Source organism: Apium graveolens, chromosome 4, assembly GCF_009905375.1.
Source record: "Apium graveolens cultivar Ventura chromosome 4, ASM990537v1, whole genome shotgun sequence".
Classification (NCBI taxonomy): domain Eukaryota; kingdom Viridiplantae; phylum Streptophyta; class Magnoliopsida; order Apiales; family Apiaceae; genus Apium; species Apium graveolens.
In genome coordinates, this window is record NC_133650.1 from 270408646 (window position 1) to 270434684 (window position 26039).

General features: G+C 46.5%; 1 protein-coding gene and 1 non-coding gene across 2 annotated transcripts; one reads left to right on the forward strand and one right to left on the reverse strand.

Annotated features, from left to right (window-relative positions):
* Nucleotides 1–10155: 10155 nt before the first annotated feature.
* Nucleotides 10156–10991, reverse strand: LOC141719638 (uncharacterized). Its single transcript, XM_074522013.1, has 2 exons — nt 10702–10991; nt 10156–10504 (listed from the first exon to the last, which is right to left on the reverse strand). Exons 1-2 carry the CDS (start codon nt 10989–10991, stop codon nt 10156–10158), a joined length of 639 nt encoding a protein of 212 aa, XP_074378114.1.
* Nucleotides 10992–25176: 14185 nt separating this feature from the next.
* On the forward strand, nt 25177–25283 carry LOC141722868 (small nucleolar RNA R71). Its single transcript, XR_012575867.1, has one exon. It is a non-coding gene; the product is annotated as a small nucleolar RNA R71 (small nucleolar RNA).
* The last annotated feature ends 756 nt before the right edge of the window (nt 25284–26039 follow it).

The window sequence follows — 26039 nt, forward strand, 5'->3', positions numbered from 1 at the left end:
AACCTATAAGACTTAGTGAAATACAATTATTTCTAGCATGCAAATTAATTCGACAAGACTTAACATCACTAAATACGACATCACTACACTAGCGTCAATGTCACAAATTAATCGGAAAAAAATCATCTTAGGGATCATGTTATTATGCAAATGCATGAAATTATATGAACAAACTATCATAAAAACTACTACAAAAAATAAAAATAAAACTACTACATGGCAAAATATGCAACTATATACGCTAAACTATCATGAATATGCAACTATATGCGACTCACACAAAATATATTCCTTCAACTACTACCCCCAAACTTAAAATATTAACTGTCCTCATTGAGGATAATCGTAAGAAATCAAGCATACCTACTCGGAATCAGGATCCTCACCCTCAACGGGTGGAGTGTCAGGCATGTCTGGAGGTGGATACACGGAGTCCTCACCAAATAATGGCCACTGGATGTCAACACATGTGACTCTGAATGCAGTCCCTAGTGCCTGGGTGAGATCAAGTGCAAACCGACTATGGATGGCATGCATCGCATCCATCCTCCTCGCTAAACGTCTATACTGCGTCGTACTCAAACCAACTCCAACATCCGTTCCTGCTTCCTCCTGCTTCTGCTGTGATGGACCAGCCTCTTCACCCAACTGAGACCTCCAAGCCGCCTCACGGGCATACTTTGGTCCACTAGCGAATGTCTGATCAGCTGGCCGCTTGCATGGATGAAGATCATATGAATAACCAAACCCCTTAGGATCGGGCTTATCACCATACCACTCCACCATATTCAATGTAGTCGAACTATCGATAGCAGAACTAGGAAGCTGAAGCTGCTCATGTGCGGCCCAACGAACACCAACTGCCACACACAGCTTCATCACAATGGACGCATAGGGTATAGAACCTGTAGTACTCCCTCGCAAAAACCTCATCATACCTTGATGAATAAATCTACCAAGATCCATATAGTCACCCTGCAGAATACCCCACAACAACCGCGCACGCTCCACAATAACCTCATGCATATGAGAAGATGGCATGATATTAGCACAAACAAACGCATTCCATGCGCGTGCAAACTTTTTCATATAAGAAGCAGGGAACGTGGCATAATCAGTCGTGCCCCTCTTGAACTTCCAATGAGTCTCAGGCACATACAGAGTAGCAACTATCAAATCCAAATCAAAGTCCTCCGGAGTCTTATCGTTCTAGGTGTCCTGACCGGGCTTCCTCGCGGGCTGCTCAATCACCCTCCTTATTGCCTCAGCACTGTACTACACCATCATCCCCCTAACCATAGTGAAACCAATCTTCTCCGCCTTCGCATTAGCATAGAACTCTCGAACAACACTCATGGGCACAGCAGCGGGTGCCTCGCAAAAAGCAATCCAGCCCATTTCCAAGATCATCTCCAACAACTTATCATCCTTCCCCGATGGCAGAAAACCTCGCTCCTTTGCTATAGGCTTCGAGAGAAGCCTTGTATACTCCGCTTCAGCCTCGGGAGTCGAAAACCTCGGCCTCACACCACCTGCACTCGAATAATCAGTGGTGTTGCTGCTGACTTGAGTTCTTTGTCTCTTGGGTGCCATTGGGATTGAATAAGAGAAAATAAAAGATAAGTATTTGAAAGAGAATTATGTTTGAGAAGTTGAGAAGTGATGGAGAAGTTTTTATCTAAGTGTATGTATATATAGGAGGTGAGAAAAGAATTAGATATGAAATAGAAGTGGGAATTGATTATGGGAATAGTGGAATAATGGGTTTGATTTGGAGAGGAAAATTTGGGATATGAAAGAGTAAAATTCGGGTAGAAATTCATTTTTAAAAGAAGTCCCGATTTTCTCTTCATAAATTGCCTTTTATTTTTTTTCTGAATCGGGACCCCAGCGTTGTCGCGCGCTAGAACAGCGCGGCCGCGCTAGAACAGTGCGGCCGCGCTCACCTTCTGCCAAATCGGCGCGATCGCGCACTAGATCAGCGCGGTCGCGCGCTAGATCAGCGCGGGCGCGCTCAACTTCTGAAGTTGGCCCTGAAATTTTCTTTTTTCTGATTTTTTTGTGTTTTTCTCTTTTCTTCTTGCTTTCTCTACCTACTAATGTACAACAAACTTAGGTTGCCTCCCAAGAAGCGATTGCTTTACGTTGTTAGCTTGACGTAGAAATGCGAGATCAAACGGATAACAAAACGGCACTAACCACCTCACGGTTTGTCGTGTTACCATAGTAATGCTTCAACCTCTGACCATTCACCTTGAATGCATGGCCTGGATCATCCTAAAAAATCTCCACCGCTCCATATGGAAACACAGTTTTGACAACAAACGACCCTAACCACCTTGACTTCAACTTTCCAGGAAAAAGATGGAGACGAGACTTGAACAAGAGAACTTATTGCCCCGGCACAAATGATTTGAGCACTAGACCCCTATCGTGCCACCTCTTGACTTTCTCCTAATACATTTTGTTATTTTCATATGCTTGAAGTCGAAACTCATCGAGTTCATTCAATTGAAGTGTCCTCTTCTTTCCAGCTGCATCCAAATTAAGATTCAACTTCTTCAAAGCTCAATACGCTTTATGCTCGAGCTCCACCGGCAAATGACACCCCTTACCATAAACCAACTGAAACGGAGACATTCCCAATGGAGTCTTGTATGCTGTTCTATACGCCCAAACAGCTTCGTCAAGCTTCAAAGACCAATCTTTTCTCGATGGACACACAACCTTCTCTAAAATACGCTTGATCTCTCTGTTAGATACCTCAGCTTGACCATTCGTCTGAGGATGATAATTCGTAGTAATGCGATGATTCACATTATATATTTGCATCATAGCAGTGAACTTGTGATTGCAAAAATGCGACCCCTCATCACTGATTATGACTCTTGGCATTCCAAATCTTGTGAATATCTGCTTTCGAAGAAAATTAAGCACTACTTTCACATCATTCGTTGGCAACGCCTTAACTTCAACCCATTTCGACACATAATCAACCGCCAACAAGATATACTGATTGTTACAAGATGAGATAAATGGCCCCATGAAGTCAATTCCCCAAAAATTGAAGACTTCAACCTCGAGAAGCACATTAAAAGGCATCTCATCCCTCTTGGACATATTACCCACACGTTGACATCAATCACATTTCAAAACGAACTATTGAGCATCTTTAAACAAGGTCGGCTAAAAGAAACCTGCTTGAAGAATACGAGCTGCTGTCTTTTCTCCACCATAGTGTCCTTCATAAGTTGTTGAGTGGCAATCTCACAAGATCCCCCCCCCCCATTTTGCTGTAAGAAATATATCTCCCAATGATTTGGTCAGCTCCTTGTCGAAAAAGAAAGGGCTCATCCCACATATACCACTTTACTTCATGCAGAAACTTCTTACTTTGAGCGTATATCAAGTCGGGAGGCATGATATACTCACAAGGTAGTTCACAATATCTGCAAACCATGGTTCTTCCTCTGGCACTACAAACAGCTGCTCATCGGGAAAAGACTCATTGATCAACGACTTATCTTGTGAAGTAGCAATTGGATCCTCTAAACGCGAGAGATGATCATCGACTTGATTTTTAGTCCCTTTTATGTGCTTGATCTCTAACTCAAATTCTTGAAGCAAAATAACCATCTGATCAATCTAGGCTTCGAGTCCTTCTTTGAGATGAGATATCGAATTGCAGCGTGATCAGTGAAAACTGTCACCTTCGTCCCAAGCAGATAAGATCGAAATTTCTTAAAACTCATAGACAACAGCCAAAAGTTCTTTCTCTGTAGTAGTATAATTCAGTTGAGCACCATTTAGGGTCTTACTAGCATAGTAGACCACATAAAATACGTTGTTCTTTCTCTGCCTAAGAATTGCTCCAACTGCATAGTCACTTGCATCGCACATCATCTCAAAAGGTTCACTCCAATCGGGTGCAGTTATGACAGGTGCCGAGATTAAACTCTTCTTTAAGAACTCAAAAGCAGCCACGTTCTCGTCATCAAACTTAAACGGGACATCCTTCTCCAGAAGATTGCACAAAGGTTTAGAAATTTTTGAGAAGTTCTTGATGAACCGCCTGTAGAAGCCCGCATGACCAAGAAAACTACGAACTCCCTTAACAGAAATTGGTGGGGGAAGATTTTTGATGATCCCCACTTTGGCTTTGTCCACCTCAAGACCCTTTCTAGAGACCTTGTACCCAAGAATAATGCCATGTCACATCATAAAATGACATTTCTCCCAATTGAGAACCAGATTGGTCTCAACACACTTCTTGAGAACGTCGCCTAGATTCTGCAAGCACTCATCAAATGAATCGTCAAACAAAGAAAAATTATCCATGAACACCTCCACATTCTGACCAATCATATTAGAGAAGATAGCCATCATGCATCTCTGAAATATGGTCGGTGCTCCACAAAACCCAAAAGAAACCCTTCGAAAGGCGAAAGTACCAAATGGGCAAGTGAAAGTAGTCTTTTCCTGATCTTCTGGAGTAATGTAAATTTGATTATAGCCAGAATAACCATCCAGAAGACAGTAGTACTCATGCCTAACCAATCTATCAAGCATCTGATCAATAAATGGCAGAGGGAATTGATATTTTCTTGTGGCCTTGTTCAATTTCCTATAATCCATGCAAACTCTCCACCCCGTGACTGTTCGAGTAGGAATGAGCTCATTCTTCTCATTAGCAACGACTGTGATACCTTATTTCTTTGGTACACACTGAACCGGACTCACCCAGGAACTGTCAGAAATGGGATAGATGATCCCTGCATCCAGCCACTTAAGAATTTCCTTCTTCACGACTTCCTTCATGATAGGGTTTAACCTTCTTTGTTTCTCAACAGTAGGCTTGCTACCTTCCTCTAACAGAATTTTGTGCATATAATAAGAAGGGCTGATTCCCTTGATATCTGCAATAGTCCAACCAATTGCCGATTTAAATTCTCTAAAATTCTCAAAAGCTTCTCCTCGTCGCTACCTGAAAGGTCAGATGCAATAATAATAGGCAGAGTAGATGCATCAATTAAAATCACATACCTCAAATGTTCAGGTAAAGGCTTAATCTCAAGAGTAGGGGCTTCCTCAATAAATGGTGTTATAGGGAGAATTTCATATAACAGTGTTGTGAAGGTTGATGAGCGGAACAAGGATCAAGGATGGTATTTGAGGGTGGAGGAAGGTTATGTATGGTGGTGGTTGAACTTGTATATTGACTCCTTAAGAAGAATAGGGTTTGTTATTCTCTATCAAGTGTCGACTCATGTCTCATACAAGTGCCTACGTACCCTATTTATAGGGATCAAGCTTCACGTAGTTCTTGGGGAGCAAGTCACATAGGCTAGGGTTAGGACTCTTCAGCCCGTGCAGCCCAAACTAATGATAGAGTCAGGCCTTCAGCCAATTTAGTCACGTAAATCTCGAACGGCTCCACACGCTTCCTATAATCTCGTAGCATCTCCGCATTTATTCCTGTAATTGTAGGAATAACCCGTGTCAGCCCCGAAATCTACGAGCAACTCAGCCATCTATGAGCCACTTTCCATATCGAACATAAAATCCTCTAATGCGGGTCGGCCTGGTGGCCTCGGCCCGCACCGCCTTCCTTTTCAATCAATAAATACAATATTCCCTTTGATTTCATAAGATGCACACTCAGGGGCCATCCCACGTGTAGGCAACCGAGCCCAGCTCGAGTACCGTTATCTGAGCCCATCTCGCGTGAAGTCACCTAATGGCAAGTGTGAGCCCAGCTCGCATATCATGAGCCCAGCTCGCATGTCATGAGCCCAGCTCGCATATGCTGGCCCAAATCATATTAATCCATGATTCTAGCCCACATATGAGAGTCCAGCTATTCAATGCACCAATGGGGACCTGTTTAGGGCCCATGATCGAAAGCGGGCATAATAACTACCCCCCAAAATTCCCGGTCGCATCTTGAGGCTAGGAATTTTTTCCAACATTATCTTTTTATGACCTCACAGGTGCGAGCCCACCAGGCCACACCAAGCTGCCTCGCGTGCCTCGCCTCGCATGCCTTTTATTTAGCATTTATTTTAACAGCCGTAGGACAGCTGGCGTGGGGATCTGTGTCGTCATCTGAGATGGTGACATGTGTCGCTTCCCCTTTCTCTCTCATATCCCCTATAAATATGTGAGATTTCAATTCATTTCTCACATTTCCAAGAACACTTCTCGAATCGCTACTAATTTTGCTCAAGGATCTACCACGGCAAAGATCATAATCTCCACAAGGACCGTCTACCGGCGGAGATATTCTCCCGGCAACAGATTCATCGGGATCTTCATACACTTCTCCAACAGGTATTCTCCGATTCGAGCCCATTTAAATTCATACTTAGTACTTTAATTCGAGCACACACCACTTGTTTGATGCGATCCCACACACTCACAGCATGCGATGCGAGCTCTCACACTTTCTTATAACTCGAGGCAATCCCACACACAATCACGACATGCGATGCGAGCCCGCCAAGTAGATACCTAGGTGCGATTTCGTGTGAGATGTGAGAACACTTAGGTGCGCCCCCATACTTGTTTTTGTTTTCTTTTTAGGGCCACACACTAATTTTCACCATCTTTTACAGATGTCGAGTGCGTCTTCAGCCCGCTCCTATGGATCGTCTCGCTCTTCCTCGAGCCCGGCGAGCTGACTTCTCTTTCTGGTCGGCTTAGCCAACCCATCTCTCCCGGCGCAGCTATCACCCCTCAAGGGGCTTTGAACATTGCTAGAGTTGAGAACTCGATGCGATCAGCTGGATCTGGCTCGTTTGATATTCACCTCGACCCTAACCCTGAGGATTTCACTAGGGAAAAGAATATATATGATTGGAGAGATAGGCCTATGGACCCCTCTCATATTACATCCTCTATTGGGGTAGAAGAGCTGCTAAACCGCAAGCCTGCTCCCTTGGATAAAGAGCGAGCCGAGGAGATTTTAAGAGATATGGCTGAGGAGAGGGCAGCCCGCCTGAAGCAAGCTGCAGCTAACAACCTCGACCCCATTCATCTTGATTCAGAATCTACTGACAACGACTTGGGGAGTGCATACTATGACACCAAGAAGAAAGGAAAGGAGCCCGTAGCTACTGAATATCCCATCTTGGGGCTCGAGGGTGAAGAGGACGACTCGCATTGGTCCTATGACTCTCCTCAGGGTGAGGATGTGGCAGATGTTACAAGTCAATACAACATTTGTAACTATAACTACATCCCCGCAGCCTCTCCTGAGCCTTATGTGCCTCCTGCCCAGCCCGAGCTTGAGGATGAAATTATTTTTAAGAGGTAGATTATTCCTGATGGGGAGGAGAGCTCAACTGCAAACGAGGAGGTTAAGGTGCTCGCTTGTCATGATCTTCCCACTTCGCTTACTCAGAAACTCCTGGCCGAGCATATCGAACAATTCCAGCTCGAGGGCAATTTGTCTTACCCCTGCCTCACATGAGATGTTACAGATTTAGCCATCCGTAGAATGGAGGCAGGGTGCCTCGCATGGTCTTATCAACCTTCCTTCTAAGGTTAGGAATCTCCTCTCCTCTCCATCCTTTCATCAAGGATGTCTGCGAGTACTACCAGCTCGCACCCCTTCAGATCAACCCGAATGGATACCGGGCTGCCCTCGCATTATATATCATGTACAACAAATGTGGATTTCCTCCTCTCACAGCGAGGTAGCTCGGCTACTTTTTTAACCTGAAGCATTCCCCCAATGACTTCGGGTACTTCTATTTTTCTGTCTGGCCGTGCTTCAACAAAAAGAACCTCATCCACAACGGGCCTAGCAACTCAGGGAAGTGGAAGAGCCCTTATTTCTATATCCACGAGGTGCCTCGAGTCCAGACTCATTTTTATTACAATCCATGTAAGTCTTCCCTGGCCGCTCTCGTCTTTTCTACCATAATTCTTTCCTTTAACAAGAAATGTTTTTCCTTTATCTCCAGCCACCCAGCCTCACACTGTCCTTGTGGGACAAGAAAGAATAAATGCGGACAGCCTTCTAGATCTTCCTAAGGCAGACAGGGATATTCGAAAACTCATAACGACCTCGAACCTGGTCGCGTGTGGGTTTTTGAAGGAAGGAGTGAGGCTGACTCCTCAAAAGAAGAAATCTAAGAAGAAAGCCAGAAAGGGTAAGGATATCGGGCCCGCATGTGCGGGCCTGTCTGCACGCATGCCCGAGCTCGTGTATTTGCGTGTTTATATTTCCTGCATGCATCTCACTTCACATTGCACTCTAATTTTCCGTATTTTTCATCTGCTCGCATTACTTCTTTCCCTTGCATCTCGCTGTGACTAATCTATCACTTCATTTTTTTCTTTTTCAGAAATGGCCATCTACCCTATCCCCTTCATGGAAGAGGCTGAGCAAGCCGCAGCTTCAGGCCCTGTTCAGCCTGCTGCGGCGACCACAGGGGCTCACTCTCAAGTCCCCCCTCCAGCTCGCATGAAGACCCTCACTGAGCATTTCAAAGGCTCAGGGCCTTCTCATCGGCTAAAAGGCATCGAGGTCACAAAGAGGGGAAAACTGGCGAACCTGAGCCAAAGAAGGTTGCTCTATCTGATGCCCCTCTTCCCACCTCTTCTTCTTCCAATATGGTTGCAACCATATTAGGTCGGCTCGCTCAAGGTCACATCAGCGAGCGGGATGTAAAGGATTGGTCCTCCTCTGCTCTCGAGGTCAACCAGGACGCACTGTCACGAGTCGCGGCCGAAGTATACTATCGTCAGCTATCTAAGGCTCGAGAGATGCGAGTCCTCAGCCAGACCAACACAAAGCTCGAGTCTAAAGTCAAATCTCTTCAGAGCAAGGTCTCTAAGCACGGGCAGGAGAAAGTTACGCTGGCGAACAATTATAACCAGAAGATGCTCGACCTGAATGCTGCTCACGAGAAGGCTTTAAGGGAGCAGAGGAAGACCCATGACCTGGCCACGGATGCGTGGAAGAAGGAGAAAGATAGCCTCGATGAGAGGGTGCTCGAGCTGGAGGGGTCCGTTTCTTCCCTGACCGCGGGCCGGGAGGCCGCCCTCGCTGATGCTAGGAACCTGGGGACCAGGAATTTCATGAAAATCTTTATGAAGAAGGTTCCTGATTTTGATTGGGCAGCTCTGGGTGCGAGCACAGCTAGGCACGCTGAGAAGCTGAAGCTGGAGATGGAAAGGGATGCCCAAATTGCTGAGGAGGCTCGGCTCGCGTCCGAGCAGGCCCGGGTCGCCGATGATGAAATATGTAGGGTGGCAGAGGCTGATAAGCCTTAGTGTAATTTTTTTTAGAACTAGACTTTTGACTGGGTAGGCGGGCACCCTTCTTGCCTCGCGTTTGTATTTAAAATATTCTGCCTTGGGGTGTAACTTATTTTCCTTCTGTTTATATAATTTCTAAGTCTTTTATGCCCACGTTCATCTTTGTTGTGCTAGCAAGCTTCTTTACTTTTGTGTAATCTTATCATGCCTCTACTGACCAAAAGCTATTATTGCCCTGGCCGCGTATGGCGGGTGCTACATCTTCACAGTGAGCCCAATTAACCAGCTCGCGTCATTTGTTCAATCAAAAAAAATTAACAAAGAATGCTAAGTGGAACAGGCTCGCCTTATTACTAACTCACAAGTTTTGCACGCGTTCGAGCCGGGCACACAGGCTCGCCACCTGTTCAAGTATCCTCTCTTCGCGTAACGCGACCCTGGCCATGCTTAATGGAGGGCTGGGCTCCCTAGGTCACTTATGGTCCCGCGGGCTAGGGTATGGGCTCGTATCGTGGGCCTATACTTCTTTTATCTTTATCTTTCATCTATTTTGTGCTCGTATCTTTCAAAGTGGGTCGTGGCCCAGCTCGTTTCTCATATTTGTTATCAAGCGGGCTGGGGCCCGGCTTGACTTATGATTTTATCATATTAATAAAATAGTTGTTCTGTCCTCGCATAGGTTCCCAAGGATGGGCTCTCCTGCTAGGTATTTAATCTACTAACAGAAGTTAAAATATCAAGTACACTAAGTAGATATCAATCGTTCATTCATAGATAATGGAAGGTGAAAGGAGTACATATTTGTGATCTCAGAGAGGCACATATATGGCACTACCCCCCGAGACTTAGGAGTATTGTAAGATAGTACTAAGTCTGAAAAGAATAATATTACTGATAATATTTGCGGAGGTGCTCCGCGTTCCAGGCCCTCGGGATCAACTTGTCTGGCATATCATTGAGGTGGTAGGTGACCTCCCAGAGCACCGACTTTATCTTGTAAGGGCCTTCCCAATTCGCTCCAAAGACTCCGTGACTCACCACCTTGGTGTTTGGCATGACCTGGCGCAGAACCCAATCTCCCACCTTGAAAGTTCGGGCTTTAACCTTACTGTTGTAGTGCCTAGCTGTCCTCTGCTGATATGCTGCTACCCTGATCTGAGCATCTTCCCGAGTTTCTTCGATCATGTCCAAATAGAGTCGATGATTGACCTCATTTGCCTCTGAATCATAGTTGTCCCTCCGAAAAGATCATGCACCCACTTCAACGGGCACTATAGCTTCACACCCATACACCAGAGAGAAAGGGGTCTCTCCAGTTGTAGTTCGGGGTGACGTGTTGTAAGACCATAGGACCTGGGCGAGCTCTTCTGGACATGTTCCTTTCTTCTCTTCAATCTTTGTCTTCAAGGCATGCTTGATGATAATATTAACAACCTCCGTCTTCCAGTTACTCTGGGGTGGCAGACTGCGCTAAAGCTCTTCAGAATATCCAGCTGCTCACAAAATTCTCGCATTTCCTTACTATCAAATTGTTTCCCATTGTCAGATATCAACTTGTAAGGGATGCAATAGAGACACGCAATAGCCCTGTGTACAAACTCCCTGAGCTTTTTTGTTGTGATAGTGGCAAGGGGCTCGGCCTCTGCCCACTTAGTGAAGTAGTCTACCGCAACCAACTCATACTTGACAGATCCCCTGGCCTTGTTCAATTTCCTATAATCCATGCAAACTCTCCACCCCGTGACTGTTCGAGTAGGAATGAGCTCATTCTTCTCATTAGCAACGACTGTGATACCTTATTTCTTTGGTACACACTGAACCGGACTCACCCAAGAACTGTCAGAAATGGGATAGATGATCCCTGTATCCAGCCACTTAAGAATTTCCTTCTTCATGACTTCCTTCATGATAGGGTTTAACCTTCTTTGTTTCTCAACAGTAGGCTTGCTACCTTCCTCTAACAGAATTTTGTGCATATAATAAGAAGGGCTGATTCCCTTGATATCTGCAATAGTCCAACCAATTGCCGATTTAAATTCTCTAAAATTCTCAAAAGCTTCTCCTCGTCGCTACCTGAAAGGTCAGATGCAATAATAATAGGCAGAGTAGATGCATCAATTAAAATCACATACCTCAAATGTTCAGGTAAAGGCTTAATCTCAAGAGTAGGGGCTTCCTCAATAAATGGTGTTATAGGGAGAATTTCATATGACAGTGTTGTGAAGGTTGATGAGCGGAACAAGGATCAAGGATGGTATTTGAGGGTGGAGGAAGGTTATGTATGGTGGTGGTTGAACTTGTATATTGACTCCTTAAGAAGAATAGGGTTTGTTATTCTCTATCAAGTGTCGACTCATGTCTCATACAAGTGCCTACGTACCCTATTTATAGGGATCAAGCTTCACGTAGTTCTTGGGGAGCAAGTCACATAGGCTAGGGTTAGGACTCTTCAGCCCGTGCAGCCCAAACCAATGATAGAGTCAGGCCTTCAGCCAATTTAGTCACGTAAATCTCGAACGGCTCCACACGCTTCCTATAATCTCGTAGCATCTCCGCATTTATTCCTGTAATTGTAGGAATAACCCGTGTCGGCCCCGAAATCTACGAGCAACTCAGCCATCTATGAGCCACTTTCCATATCGAACACAAAATCCTCTAATGCGGGTCGGCCTGGCGGCCTCGGCCCGCACCGCCTTCCTTTTCAATCAATAAATACAATGTTCCCTTTGATTTCATAAGATGCACACTCAGGGGCCATCCCACGTGTGGGCAACCGAGCCCAGCTCGAGTACCGTTATCTGAGCCCATCTCGCGTGAAGTCACCTAATGGCAAGTGTGAGCCCAGCTCGCATGTCATGAGCCCAGCTCGCATGTCATGAGCCCAGCTCGCATATGCTGGCCCAAATCATATTAATCCATGATTCTAGCCCACATATGAGAGTCCAGCTATTCAATGCACCAATGGGGACCTGTTTAGGGCCCATGATCGAAAGCGGGCATAATAACTACCCCCCAAAATTCCTGGTCGCATCTTGAGGCTAGGAATTTTTTCCAACATTATCTTTTTATGACCTCACAGGTGCAAGCCCACCAGGCCGCACCAAGCCACTTCGCGTGCCTCGCCTCGCATGCCTTTTATTTAGCATTTATTTTAACAGCCGTAGGACAGCTGGCGTGGGGATCTGTGTCGTCATCTGAGATGGTGACATGTGTCGCTTCCCCTTTCTCTCTCATATCCCCTATAAATATGTGAGATTTCAATTCATTTCTCACATTTCCAAGAACACTTCTCGAATCGCTGCTAATTTTGCTCAAGGATCTACCACGGCAAAGATCATAATCTCCACAAGGACCATCTACCGGCGGAGATATTCTCCCGGCACAGATTCATCGGGATCTTCATACACTTCTCCAACAGGTATTCTCCGATTCGAGCCCATTTAAATTCATACTTAGTACTTTAATTCGAGCACACACCACTTGTTTGATGCGATCCCACACACTCACAGCATGCGATGCGAGCTCTCACACTTTTTTATAACTCGAGGCAATCCCACACACAATCACGACATGCGATGCGAGCCCGCCAATTAGATACCTAGGTGCGATTTCGTGTGAGATGTGAGAACACTTAGGCGCGCCCCCATACTTGTTTTTGTTTTCTTTTTAGGGCCACACACTAATTTTCACCATCTTTTACAGATGTCGAGTGCGTCTTCAGCCCGCTCCTATGGATCGTCTCGCTCTTCCTCGAGCCCGGCGAGCTGACTTCTCTTTCTGGTCGGCTTAGCCAACCCATCTCTCCCGGCGCAGCTATCACCCCTCAAGGGGCTTTGAACATTGCTAGAGTTGAGAACTCGATGCGAGCAGCTGGATCCGGCTCGTTTGATATTCACCTCGACCCTAACCCTGAGGATTTCACTAGGGAGAAGAATATATATGATTGGAGAGATAGGCCTATGGACCCCTCTCATATTACATCCTCTATTGGGGTAGAAGAGCTGCTAAACCGCAAGCCTGCTCCCTTGGATAAAGAGCGAGCCGAGGAGATTTTAAGAGATATGGCTGAGGAGAGGGCAGCCCGCCTGAAGCAAGCTGCAGCTAACAACCTCGACCCCATTCATCTTGACTCAGAATCTACTGACAACGACTTGGGGAGTGCATACTATGACACCAAGAAGAAAGGAAAGGAGCCCGTAGCTACTGAATATCCCATCTTGGGGCTCGAGGGTGAAGAGGACGACTCGCATTGGTCCTATGACTCTCCTCAGGGTGAGGATGTGGCAGATGTTACAAGTCAATACAACATTTATAACTATAACTACATCCCCGCAGCCTCTCCTGAGCCTTATGTGCCTCCTGCCCAGCCCGAGCTTGAGGATGAAATTATTTTTAAGAGGTAGATTATTCCTGATGGGGAGGAGAGCTCAACTGCAAACGAGGAGGTTAAGGTGCTCGCTTGTCGTGATCTTCCCACTTCGCTTACGCAGAAACTCCTGGCCGAGCACATCGAACAATTCCAGCTCGAGGGCAATATTGTCTTACCCCTGCCTCACATGAGATGTTACAGATTTAGCCATCCGTAGAATGGAGGCAGGGTGCCTCGCATGGTCTTATCAACCTTCCTTCTAAGGTTAGGAATCTCCTCTCCTCTCCATCCTTTCATCAAGGATGTCTGCGAGTACTACCAGCTCGCACCCCTTCAGATCAACCCGAATGGATACCGGGCTACCCTCGCATTATATATCATGTACAACAAATGTGGATTTCCTCCTCTCACAGCGAGGCAGCTCGGCTACTTTCTTAACCTGAAGCATTCCCCCAATGACTTCGGGTACATCTATTTTTCTGTCTGGCCGTGCTTCAACAAAAAGAACCTCATCCACAACGGGCCTAGCAACTCAGGGAAGTGGAAGAGCCCTTATTTCTATATCCACGAGGTGCCTCGAGTCCAGACTCATTTTTATTACAATCCATGTAAGTCTTCCCTGGCCGCTCTCGTCTTTTCTACCATAATTCTTTCCTTTAACAAGAAATGTTTTTCCTTTATCTCCAGCCACCCAGCCTCACACTGTCCTTGTGGGACAAGAAAGAATAAATGCGGACAGCCTTCTAGATCTTCCTAAGGCAGGCAGGGATATTCGAAAATTCATAACGACCTCGAACCTGGTCGCGTGTGGGTTTTTGAAGGAAGGAGTGAGGCTGACTCCTCAAAAGAAGAAATCTAAGAAGAAAGCCAGAAAGGGTAAGGATATCGGGCCCGCATGTGCGGGCCTGTCTGCACGCATGCCCGAGCTTGTATATTTGCGTGTTTATATTTCCTGCATGCATCTCACTTCACATTGCACTCTAATTTTCCGTATTTTTCATCTGATCGCATTACTTCTTTCCCTTGCATCTCGCTGTGACTAATCTATCACTTCATTTTTTTCTTTTTCAGAAATGGCCATCTACCCTATCCCCTTCATGGAAGAGGCTGAGCAAGCCGCAGCTTCAGGCCCTGTTCAGCCTGCTGCGGCGACCACATGGGCTCACTCTCAAGTCCCCCCTCCAGCTCGCATGAAGACCCTCACTGAGCATTTCAAAGGCTCAGGGCCTTCTCATCGGCTAAAAGGCATCGAGGTCACAAAGAGGGGAAAACTGGCGAACCTGAGCCAAAGAAGGTTGCTCTATCTGATGCCCCTCTTCCCACCTCTTCTTCTTCCAATATGGTTGCAACCACATTAGGTCGGCTCGCTCAAGGTCACATCAGCGAGCGGGATGTAAAGGATTGGTCCTCCTCTGCTCTCGAGGTCAACCAGGACGCACTGTCACGAGTCGCGGCCGAAGTATACTATCGTCAGCTATCTAAGGCTCGAGAGATGCGAGTCCTCAGCCAGACCAACACAAAGCTCGAGTCTAAAGTCAAATCTCTTCAGAGCAAGGTCGCTGAGCACGGGCAGGAGAAAGTTACGCTGGCGAACAATTATAACCAGAAGATGCTCGACCTGAATGCTGCTCACGAGAAGGCTTTAAGGGAGCAGAGGAAGACCCATGACCTGGCCACGGATGCGTGGAAGAAGGAGGAAGATAGCCTCGATGAGAGGGTGCTCGAGCTGGAGGGGTCCGTTTCTTCCCTGACCGCGGGCCGGGAGGCCGCCCTCGCTGATGCTAGGAACTTGGGGACCAGAAATTTCATGAAAATCTTTATGAAGAAGGTTCCTGATTTTGATTGGGCAGCTCTGGGTGCGAGCACAGCTAGGCACGCTGAGAAGCTGAAGCTGGAGATGGAAAGGGATGCCCAAATTGCTGAGGAGGCTCGGCTCGCGTCCGAGCAGGCCCGGGTCGCCGATGATGAAATATGTAGGGAGGTAGAGGCTGATAAGCCTTAGTGTAATTTTTTTTAGAACTAGACTTTTGACTGGGTAGGCGGGCACCCTTCTTGCCTCGCGTTTGTATTTAAAATATTCTGCCTTGGGGCGTAACTTATTTTCCTTCTGTTTATATAATTTCTAAGTCTTTTATGCCCACGTTCATCTTTGTTGTGCTAGCAAGCTTCTTTACTTTTGTGTAATCTTATCATGCCCCTACTGACCAAAAGCTATTGTTGCCCTGGCCGCGTATGGCGGGTGCTACATCTTCACAGTGAGCCCAATTAACCAGCTCGCGTCATTTGTTCAATCAAAAAAAATTAACAAAGAATGCTAAGTGGAACAGGCTCGCCTTATTACTAACTCACAAGTTTTGCACGCGTTCGAGCCGGGCACACAGGCTCGCCACCTGTTCAAGTATCCTTTCTTCGCGTAACGCGACCCTGGCCATGCTTAATGGAGGGCTGGGCTCCCTAGGTCACTTATGGTCCCGCGGGCTAGGGTATGGGCTCGCATCGTGGGCCTATACTTCTTTTATCTTTATCTTTCATCTGTTTTGTGCTCGTATCTTTCAAAGTGGGTCGTGGCCCAGCTCGTTTCTCATATTTGTTATCAAGCGGGCTGGGGCCCGGCTTGACTTATGATTTTATCATATTAATAAAATAGTTGTTCTGTCCTCGCATAGGTTCCCAAGGATGGGCTCTCCTGCTGGGTATTTAATCTACTAACAGAAGTTAAAATATCAAGTACACTAAGTAGATATCAATCGTTCATTCATAGATAATGGAAGGTGAAAGGAGTACATATTTGTGATCTCAGAGAGGCACATATATGGCACTACCCCCCGAGACTTAGGAGTATTGTAAGATAGTACTAAGTCTGAAAAGAATAATATTACTGATAATATTTACGGAGGTGCTCCGCGTTCCAGGCCCTCGGGATCAACTTGTCTGGCATATCATTGAGGTGGTAGGTGACCTCCCAGAGCACCGACTTTATCTTGTAAGGGCCTTCCCAATTCGCTCCAAAGACTCCGTGACTTACCACCTTGGTGTTAGGCATGACCTGGCGCAGAACCCAATCTCCCACCTTGAAAGTTCGGGCTTTAACCTTACTGTTGTAGTGCCTAGCTGTCCTCTGCTGATATGCTGCTACCCTGATCTGAGCATCTTCCCGAGTTTCTTCGATCATGTCCAAATAGAGTCGATGATTGACCTCATTTGCCTCTAAATCATAGTTGTCCCTCCGAAAAGATCATGCACCCACTTCAACGGGCACCATAGCTTCACACCCATACACCAGAGAGAAAGGGGTCTCTCCAGTTGTAGTTCGGGGTGACGTGTTGTAAGACCATAGGACCTGGGCGAGCTCTTCTGGACATGTTCCTTTCTTCTCTTCAATATTTGCCTTCAAGGCATGCTTGATGATATTATTAACAACCTCCGTCTTCCAGTTACTCTGGGGTGGCAGACTGCGCTAAAGCTCTTCAGAATATCCAGCTGCTCACAAAATTCTCGCATTTCCTTACTATCAAATTGTTTCCCATTGTCAGATATCAACTTGTAAGGGATGCCATAGAGACACGCAATAGCCCTGTGTACAAACTCCCTGAGCTTTTTTGTTGTGATAGTGGCAAGGGGCTCGGCCTCTGCCCACTTAGTGAAGTAGTCTACCGCAACCACCTCATACTTGACAGATCCCCTGGCCTTCGGGAGTTCCCCAATCAGATCAATTCCCCACATAGAGAAGGGCCAAGGGCTCATGAGGGATGTGAGAGAGGCCACGGAGCTGTTGTAATAATTGCATATCATTGACACTTATCACAAGCTCGGGAGAATTCGAATGCGTCTTTTTTCAGCGTTGGCCAGTAGTAGCCTTGACGGAGGATTTTCTGAGCTATAGAGCTACCCCCCAAGTGATTGCCACAAATGCCCTCGCGTACTTCCCTTAGAATATAATTGCACTCATCCCCATCTATGCACTTGAGGAGGGGAACGCTGAACCCTATTCTATATAAGACCCCATCGTATATCACATAGCGGGTTGTTTTATATTTTATCCTTTTTACCTCATTCTTTTCATCCGGGAGTGAACCACCTTTTATGTATGGTAGGATAGGTGTCATTCATGTGGGGCCGAGGTCATTACTGAGGATGCCCACCTCGTTTTCGGGCATACTAGGCTACCTATGTATGTCAAAGGGCATGACCCCTAGCAAAGTGGTCTCACGGCATGAGCCGAGCTTAGCTAGCTCATCTGCGCCTTCATTTTGCCTACAAGGGTTTAGTTCCAGCCTCACCTCGTTGAACCTCGCGATTATCCTCTACGCACACTTCAGGTAAAGCTCTGTTCTCGGCCCCTTAGCTTTATACCCCCCGTTTATCTGATAGACCATAATCATGGAGTCACTAAACACATTCAAATTCTCCACCTTCATCTCCAAAGCTAGCTTGAGACCGTTGATCAGGGCCTCATACTTAGCATCATTGTTGGTTGCATGAAAGACCAGATGGGTCGTACATCTGATATTGTGCGCCTCTGGACTGATTAGCTCAATTCCAGCTCCTGCTCCATCACCATTAGAGGCCCCATCTTCAAATAGGCTCCATCATGAGGAACTATTTTGGCTCTCCAGACCAACTTCTTCAGAGCTAGGTATGACATCAAGGGCTCCCGGCTCCACTTCCTGATGTGGAGGAAATTCTAGAACAAAATCGGCCAGGGCTTGGCCTTTGATTGCGGTTCTTGGCTTATAATCCACCTCGAATTGGCCGAGCTCAACCGTCCACTTTAACATTCGACCAGAAGACTCTGGTTTGTGCATCACTTGCCTGAGGGGGTAGGAGGTTTGCACTTCTATCTTGTGCGCCTAAAAATAGGGCCTGAGCTTTCGGGAGGCCAGTATCAAAGCATATGCTAACATTTCGAGGCTTGTGTACCGAGTCTCGACGTCGGCTAGCCTTTTACTCACATAATATACCGGGAGCTGGATACCATCCTCCTCTCGGACTAATACCGCACTTACTGCAAAGTCAGAGACGGCCAATTATAGGACCAGAGTTTCTCCTGCCTTTGGGTTGGACAACATTGGAGGGCTGCTGAGATGCTTCTTTATGTCCTAAAAGGCTTCCTCACATTCTTCTGTCCACTCAAAATTCCTCCCCACTCCTTTAATCGCCTTGAAGAACTCTTGACATTTGTCGGAAGACTTTGAGATGAGGCGGTTTAAGGCAGCCACCCGCCCCGTTAAGCTTTGGACGTCCTTCACCCGTCGGGGGGATTTCATCTCGAGTAGGGCTCGTATCTTGGCGGGGTTGGTCTCAATGCCCCTATGGTTGACAATAAACCCCAAAAATTTCCCCGATTCAACCCCAAACACATATTTCTGGGGGTTGAGCTTCATCTTGTACTCCCTTAGGATCTGGAACATTACTGATAGGTGGCGAACATGATCCCTTGCTTCTTTTGACTTCACAAGCATGTCATCTACATAGGCCTCCATAGTCTTCCCCAACTGATGTTTGAACATCTTATTCACTAGTCTCTAATAGGTTGCCCCCGCATTAAGGAGCCCGAAAAGCATCCCGATGTAACAGTAAAGGCCACGATCAGTGATAAAGAAAGTGTGCTCCTGATCTGGCCCGTACATTGGGATTTGATTATATCCCGAATAAGCATCCATGAAGCTAAGTAACGCATGCCCAGCTATAGAGTCAACCAGCTGGTCGATTTGGGGCAGAGGAAAACTATCCTTCGGGCAAGCTTTGTTCAAGTTGGTGAAGTCTATACATGTCCTCCACTTGCCATTGGGCTTCTTGACAAGCACGGGGTTGGCAAGCCATATGGGATAGAAGGCTTCCCTTACAAGCCCTTCCTCCATTAGTCTATCCACTTCTTCTCTGAGGGCCTCTGCCCTCTCTCCACTAATCGGCCGTCTCTTCTGTCTGACCCCCTTCTTTTTTGGGTCCAAGTTGAGCCGATGGCACATGACATTCGGGTCAATCCCTATCATATCAGAGTGTGACCATGCAAAGACATCCAAATTTCTCCTCAGGAATTGGGCTAGATCCTCCCTCAAGTCTGGACTTAAGTTAGAGCCTATTATGAGTACCTTTGAGGGATCATTTGGGTCTACCAAGATCGGGATTGTATCCTCTGCGGCCCTAGCCCTCTCAACCATTGGGGGCATTCTCGGGTCTAAGTCTGCTCGAGCCTCCCTAGATTCTCCTACTTCCTTGATTATCAAACCCTCCATATCCTCGAGCTCGGGCTGACAGACTCCGGCCGGATTTATCGAGCATTCAGAGGTTGTAGTGACAGTATGAGTGATTCCATTGGGAAGATCCATAGTTGTTGTCGTTTTTTCGCGTGCCCATTTCCCTTTCTTGAGTCTTGCAGTGATCTGTTCTGGGCTCTCTTCTTCATCACTTGCCTCTTCCACAATCCCTTCTTGTATCAACATGATGGGTTGAGAGGCTTCCATCAGTAAGGCCCCTGGGTGTGGTTCTACCTGAATCCCCATGTGCTCGAAATAGTTCTCAGGAAACTCTTCGATCGAAATCAAGTTACAAGTCTCGTGTCCCTCAAGACGTACTCTCTTCCTGCTCTCTGCCTCTTCCATGAGGACATCGTCCTCACCCGGTTGGATCGACTCTTTTGATGCATTTTCTGACTCAGCCGCCCTGAGTGCCTGATTGTAGCAGACCCTCGATTCATATTGACAGCTCTTCAAGAAACCTACCCCCGTGGGGGTTGGGAATTTTACCGTCATGGGATAGATCAAGGTCACCATCCTCATTGCCCTCATAAGGGGTCTACTCACTATAACATTGTAGGCACAAGGCTGATTCACAACCGTGAACATAGCGATCTGGGTGGTCACATAGGGCTCTTCTCCTATGGTTACCGGGAGCCGAATTGTCCCTTTCACTCCAATCGAGTTCCCCGTGAACCCGTACACATGTCCACCTGTCGAGGTTAATTCTCTATCCAACAATCCCAGCTTCTTGTAGGCATCATAATTTAAAACGTCGGCCGAGCTCCCGGTATCCACCATTGCTCGGTGAACATTCACCGTCCCGATCTTCATTTTTATAACCAGGGCATCTGTATGAGGGTAATGCACCCATTTGGCATCGTTATCCCTAAACACGATGTCATCAGCCTCCCTTTCAAAGAGCTCTAGTGGCCTTTGGCTCAAATGATTGACGTTGGTGAGGGGCTTATCCTTTGCTTCCCGGGCATACCTGTCTATCGCCTTCCAGCTGTCTCCACCGATATGAGACCCGCCTAGAATAATATGGATTCTTCCGGCCCAAGGTACCCTCTCTTTATCTTCTAGGGGTAGAGGAGGGACGGTATGATAATCAGTCATGTGCCTTCGAACCTCCTTGACAACCCACTCTGTCAGCTTCCCTTGCCTTATCAGCATCTTAATTTCATCCTTCAATTGTATGTAATCAGTTGTATCGTGCCCCGTGGCCTCATGGTATGCGCAATACTTCGAAGTGTCCCTCTTGTTATACTCTGTGAGAGGGGTTGCCTTCCTGAATACCCCCTTCCCAGCATAGGTAGCATATATGTGGTCGGTAGAGGCTACCAGAGGGGTATGTGTCTGCCATTTGCTTGTATAAGGTCTCCCCGAATCATTGTTTATCTCTTTACCTCGGGCAGACTTTTTGGGGCTTGAGCTACGCTGATACGTCTTTCTCCTTTCATCAGGGCTTGAAGACCGGTCTCTTTTATCTCAATAATTCTCGCTAATTTTCAGCTCTCTCATCGACTTTTCTACCCTCTTAAAGGGTTCAGCTTGCTCATAGAACTCGGCCAAGGTTCTCGGCTCACTCTCTTGGAGGCTCTTCCAGAATTTCGACCCTTCTTTCAACCCTGCTATCAAGAAATTCTTGATAGTCTCCTCACTGGCTCCCCTCACCTTGGGGACTTCGGCGTTAAACCAATGAAAGTATTCTTCCAGGGGCTCCCCCTTCCTTTGCTTGATGTTGGCTAACGTGGCCACAGGAGGTGAGTAGTGGAGGGTGGACTGAAATTGTCTGATGAACAAGTCCTCCAATTGCCGCCACATCCTTATGCTAGCCGATCCCAATTTGGAGAACCATTGTTGGGCACTACCTCTAAGCGATGCCGCGAAGAGTCGGCAGCGGGTCATCTCCGGCACCTGAATGGTGTGTGCTTTGAGGTCGCTCGCAGCGCCCCCTCCTCCGGCTCGCACCTGCGGCTCCCCTTCACAATTGTCTCTGCGCCTGCGTCGCTCCCCCCTCCTGGGCGAGGTGTGTTGACGTCTTTCCGGAGGGGTCACCTCGCGCTCTCTTTTTGAGCCTCTCTGATCTACGGGCTCCTTTTCTTCTCTTTTTTTTGTAATTCTCTAACTTAAGCCTGAGGTCGTGTTCGCTTAGCTTTTTACCCACTCGTTCTAGCACACTAGTCGACCTTATCTCAGAGGAAGTTGGCTTCTACCCCGATCTCGTAGAGATCTGGCTGCCCCGCTCACCATGACCTTGGGGTATATCTTCCTTTTCACACGATGTTTCTTTCTTCCGCTTGGTCTCAGTTTCCACGTCATAAAAATCATGGATCGGCCTCTTTTGAGGACCTTTGCCCTTCCAGCTACGCTGAGAGACGTTGAGGCGGCGCGCCTTACGCTTGGCGTTCTGGACCGAGCTTCTCTCTACCCTTGACATCCGGGCATTGATCTGATTCATCTGATCGGCCAGCCCTTCAAGATACGTCATGACCGCCAACCCATCCATGGTTATAATTGGTGGAGGTGGTGCCTGTTTCTCTGGGGGCGTGTGCTCGACCTCATTATGGTCCTTTTTCTTGCCCCCGCTTCCGGGTGTCGCCGTTTATTTGCTTTCTTTGGTCATCTTTTCTCCCTAAGATGAAAGTGAGATCCCCCTCCTTCTAGCGCCAATTCTTATAGGGAGAATTTCAAATAACAGTGTTGCGGAGGTTGATGAGCGAAATAAGGATCAAGGACGGTGTTTGAGGGCGGAGGAAGGTTATGTATGGTGGTGGCTGAGCTTGTATGTTGACTCCTTAAGAAAGAATAGGGTTTGTTATTCTCTATCAAGTGTCGACTCATGTCTCATACAAGTGCCTACATACCCTATTTATAGGGATCAAGTCTCACGTAGTTCTTGGGGAGCAAGTCACATAGGCTAGGGTTAGGACTCTTCAGCCCATGCAGCCCAAACCCATGATAGAGTCAGACCTTCAGCCAATTTAGTCACGTAAATCTCGACCGGCTCTACACGATTCCTACAATCTCGCGGCATCTCCGCATTTCTTCCCGTAATTATAGGAATAACCCGTATCGGCCCTGAAATCTATGAGCAACTCAGTCATCTATGAGCCACTTTCCATATCGAACACAAAGTCCTCTAATGCGGGCTGGCCTGGCGGCCTCGGCCCGCACCGCCTTCCTTTTCAATCAATATATACAATGTTCCCTTTAATTTCATAAGATGCACGCTCAGGGGCCCATCCCGCGTATGGGCAACCGAGCCCAGCTCGAGTACCGTTATCTAAGCCCATCTCGCGTGAAGTCACCTAATGGCAAGTGTGAGCCCAGCTCGCATGTCATGAGCCCAGCTCGCATGTCATGAGCCCAGCTCACATATGCTGGCCCAAGTCATATTAATCCATGATTCTAGCCCATATATGAGAGTCCAGCTATTCAATGCACCCCTGGGGACCTGTTTAGGGCCCATGACCGAAAGCAGGCATAACAGATGGCTTGAGGCGCTTAGAAGCTTTTTTCAACTCCTTCATCCCCAGAGATTCAAAAGGCATATCAATCTTCCTCTTCCAGGGAGAAGTATTCAGAAATTGCAACTGCTCATCCCCTTCATCATCTTCACTATCGGAATTCCCCAACAAGGCCCTCTCTAAGGCATCAGACCTTAGCAATTGATCAAGTTCTGAAGTAACCACAGAATCAACCAACTCCACTTTTAAGCACTCCTCATTTTACGTAGGGAACTTTATGGTATTGAACACATTAAAAGTTACATCCTGATCCATCACTCGCATGGTGAGCTCACCTTTCTGCACATCTATCAAGGTTTAGCCAGTATCCAAGAAAGGTCTTCCCAAGATTATGGGAATCTTCTTATCCTCCTCGAAATTAAGAATTACAAAATTAACAGGGAAGATGAGTTTATCCACCTTGACCAAGACATCCTCCACAATACCTCGTGGATATGTAATAGAATGATCGGCCAACTGCAAAGTCATATAAGTAGGCTTTGGATCAGGCAAGTCCAACTTTTTGAAGATTGACAAAGGCATCAGATTGATGCTAGCTCCTAAGTCACATAGACACTTGTCAAATGACACATTTCCAATGGTGCAAGGAATAGTGAAGCTTACAGGATCTTTAAGCTTCCAGGATCTGTTGCAGCACAATACTGCATTCTTCCGTGAGAGCAACGGTCTCTAAGTCATCAAGCTTCACCTTCCTAGAGAGAATATCTTTCATGAACTTCGCGTAACTAGGCATTTGCTCAAGAGCTTCAGCGAAAGGTATGTTGATGTGAAGTTTCTTGAACACCTCCAGAAACTTCTCAAACTGCTTATCCAGCCTTTTCTTCTGCAGCCTCTTAGGAAAAGAAGGTGAGGATAGATATGTTTATCCCCTGTATTACCCTCAGGAGGAGTGTGCTCAATAATAGTCTTCCATGGTTCCACTTCTGCTTCCTTCTGCACTTCTTCTTCTTCAGCCTCAACTTCAGATTCTAGAGTCTTAGCTTTTTCAGGATTTGCAACCTTACCAGACCTCAATGTAATTGCCTTAACATGCTCCTTAGCTTCCTTCTTGCCTGGCACTTCGATATCGCTCGGAAGCGTGCCAGGTTGATGATTCAGTAATGCATTAGCAATTTGCCCAATCTGATTCTTCAAGGTCTTGACAGACACGGCTTGGCTCTTGCACATGAGCCTCAACTCCTCCAATTCAGATTTTTCATTAGCTTGCGGTAACTGCTGAAGTTGAAGTTGTTTCCTAGGGGCAAATTGCGGTTGCTGAAAACCAGGAGGGTTATACTGTTTTGCTGTGTATGGATGATAAGATTGTTGCACCGCATTCTGATTGTTACTACAGCTGAAGTTAGGATGATTACGGTTATATGGATGATAAGTGGATGGAGCTTGTTTTTGTGATCTCTGAAAGTTGCTCACAAATTGAGCTGATTCGCTAGAAATAGCACACTACTCAGTTTCATGTGCCCCCGCACAAAGCTCACAAATACTAGTGATTTGATTAACTCCATAATTAGCCAAAGAGTCCACTTTCATCGTCAAAGTTAGAAGTTAAACAGCTATAGCAGTAGTTGTATCAACTTTCAAAATTTCTGCGACCTTGCCTTGCAACATTCTATGTGTAGGATTCTGGTATTCATTAGCTGGCATGAGCTCAATCAACTCATAAGCTTTATTATAGCTTTTGGCCCATAAGGCTCCACTAGATGCTGCATCGAGCATAGGTCTAGACTGAGCACCTAAACCATTATAGAAACAGTTTATAATCATCCAATCAGGCATGCCATGGTGTGGGTACTTCCTCAGCATTTCCTTATATCGATCCCAAGCCTCACACAGAGATTCTCCAGTTTGCTGAGCAAACTGAGTAAAAGCATTCCTGATTGCAGCAGTCTTTGCCATGGAAAAGAATTTAGTGAGAAACTTTTGAGCAAGATCCTCCCATTTGATGATAGGGCCTGGTGGTAGAGAATGTAACCAGCACTTTGCTTTATCCCCTAGAGAGAATGGGAAGAGTCGCAGCTTGATAGCATCTTTAGTCACCCCATTGAACTTAAAAGTGTCGCAGATCTCAATGAAATCCCTGATGTGCATGTTGGGATCTTCTGTAGGAGAACCCCCCAAACTGAACTGAGTTATGTATCATTTGAATCATGCTCGACTTGATCTCAAAAGTGTTAGCCGAATGTCTGGTCTGATGATGCTCGACTGAATATCATTGATCTTAGGCTGAGAATAGTCCATCAGAGCCTTAGGATTTTCTGCTTGATCTCCCATCACTACTAAAGCTGGTTCCTCGACTTTCTCTTCTTCTTCTACTTTTTCTTCATCCTCAAAAACTTCCCTTCGAATCACTACAGCTTCTTCCTTGGTTTGATCCAGATTTCTCTTACGAGCCCGCGAACGCGTATGCATACACGCTCACTAGAGTACCTAAAACACGACAAGGAAAAGAGTAGGTAAGTAACAATATCCGAGTCAATGAACTTTAACGATCACTGATGACAAACTTATAAACTAAAAGTTAACACCGTGTCCCCGGTAGCGGCGCCAAAAATGTTAGGAAATGAATAACACACGGGGGTGAATGTGTTTTACTGTTTTTAGGCTTTTCTAGAATGTTTTTAGCATGGTTGAACAAAG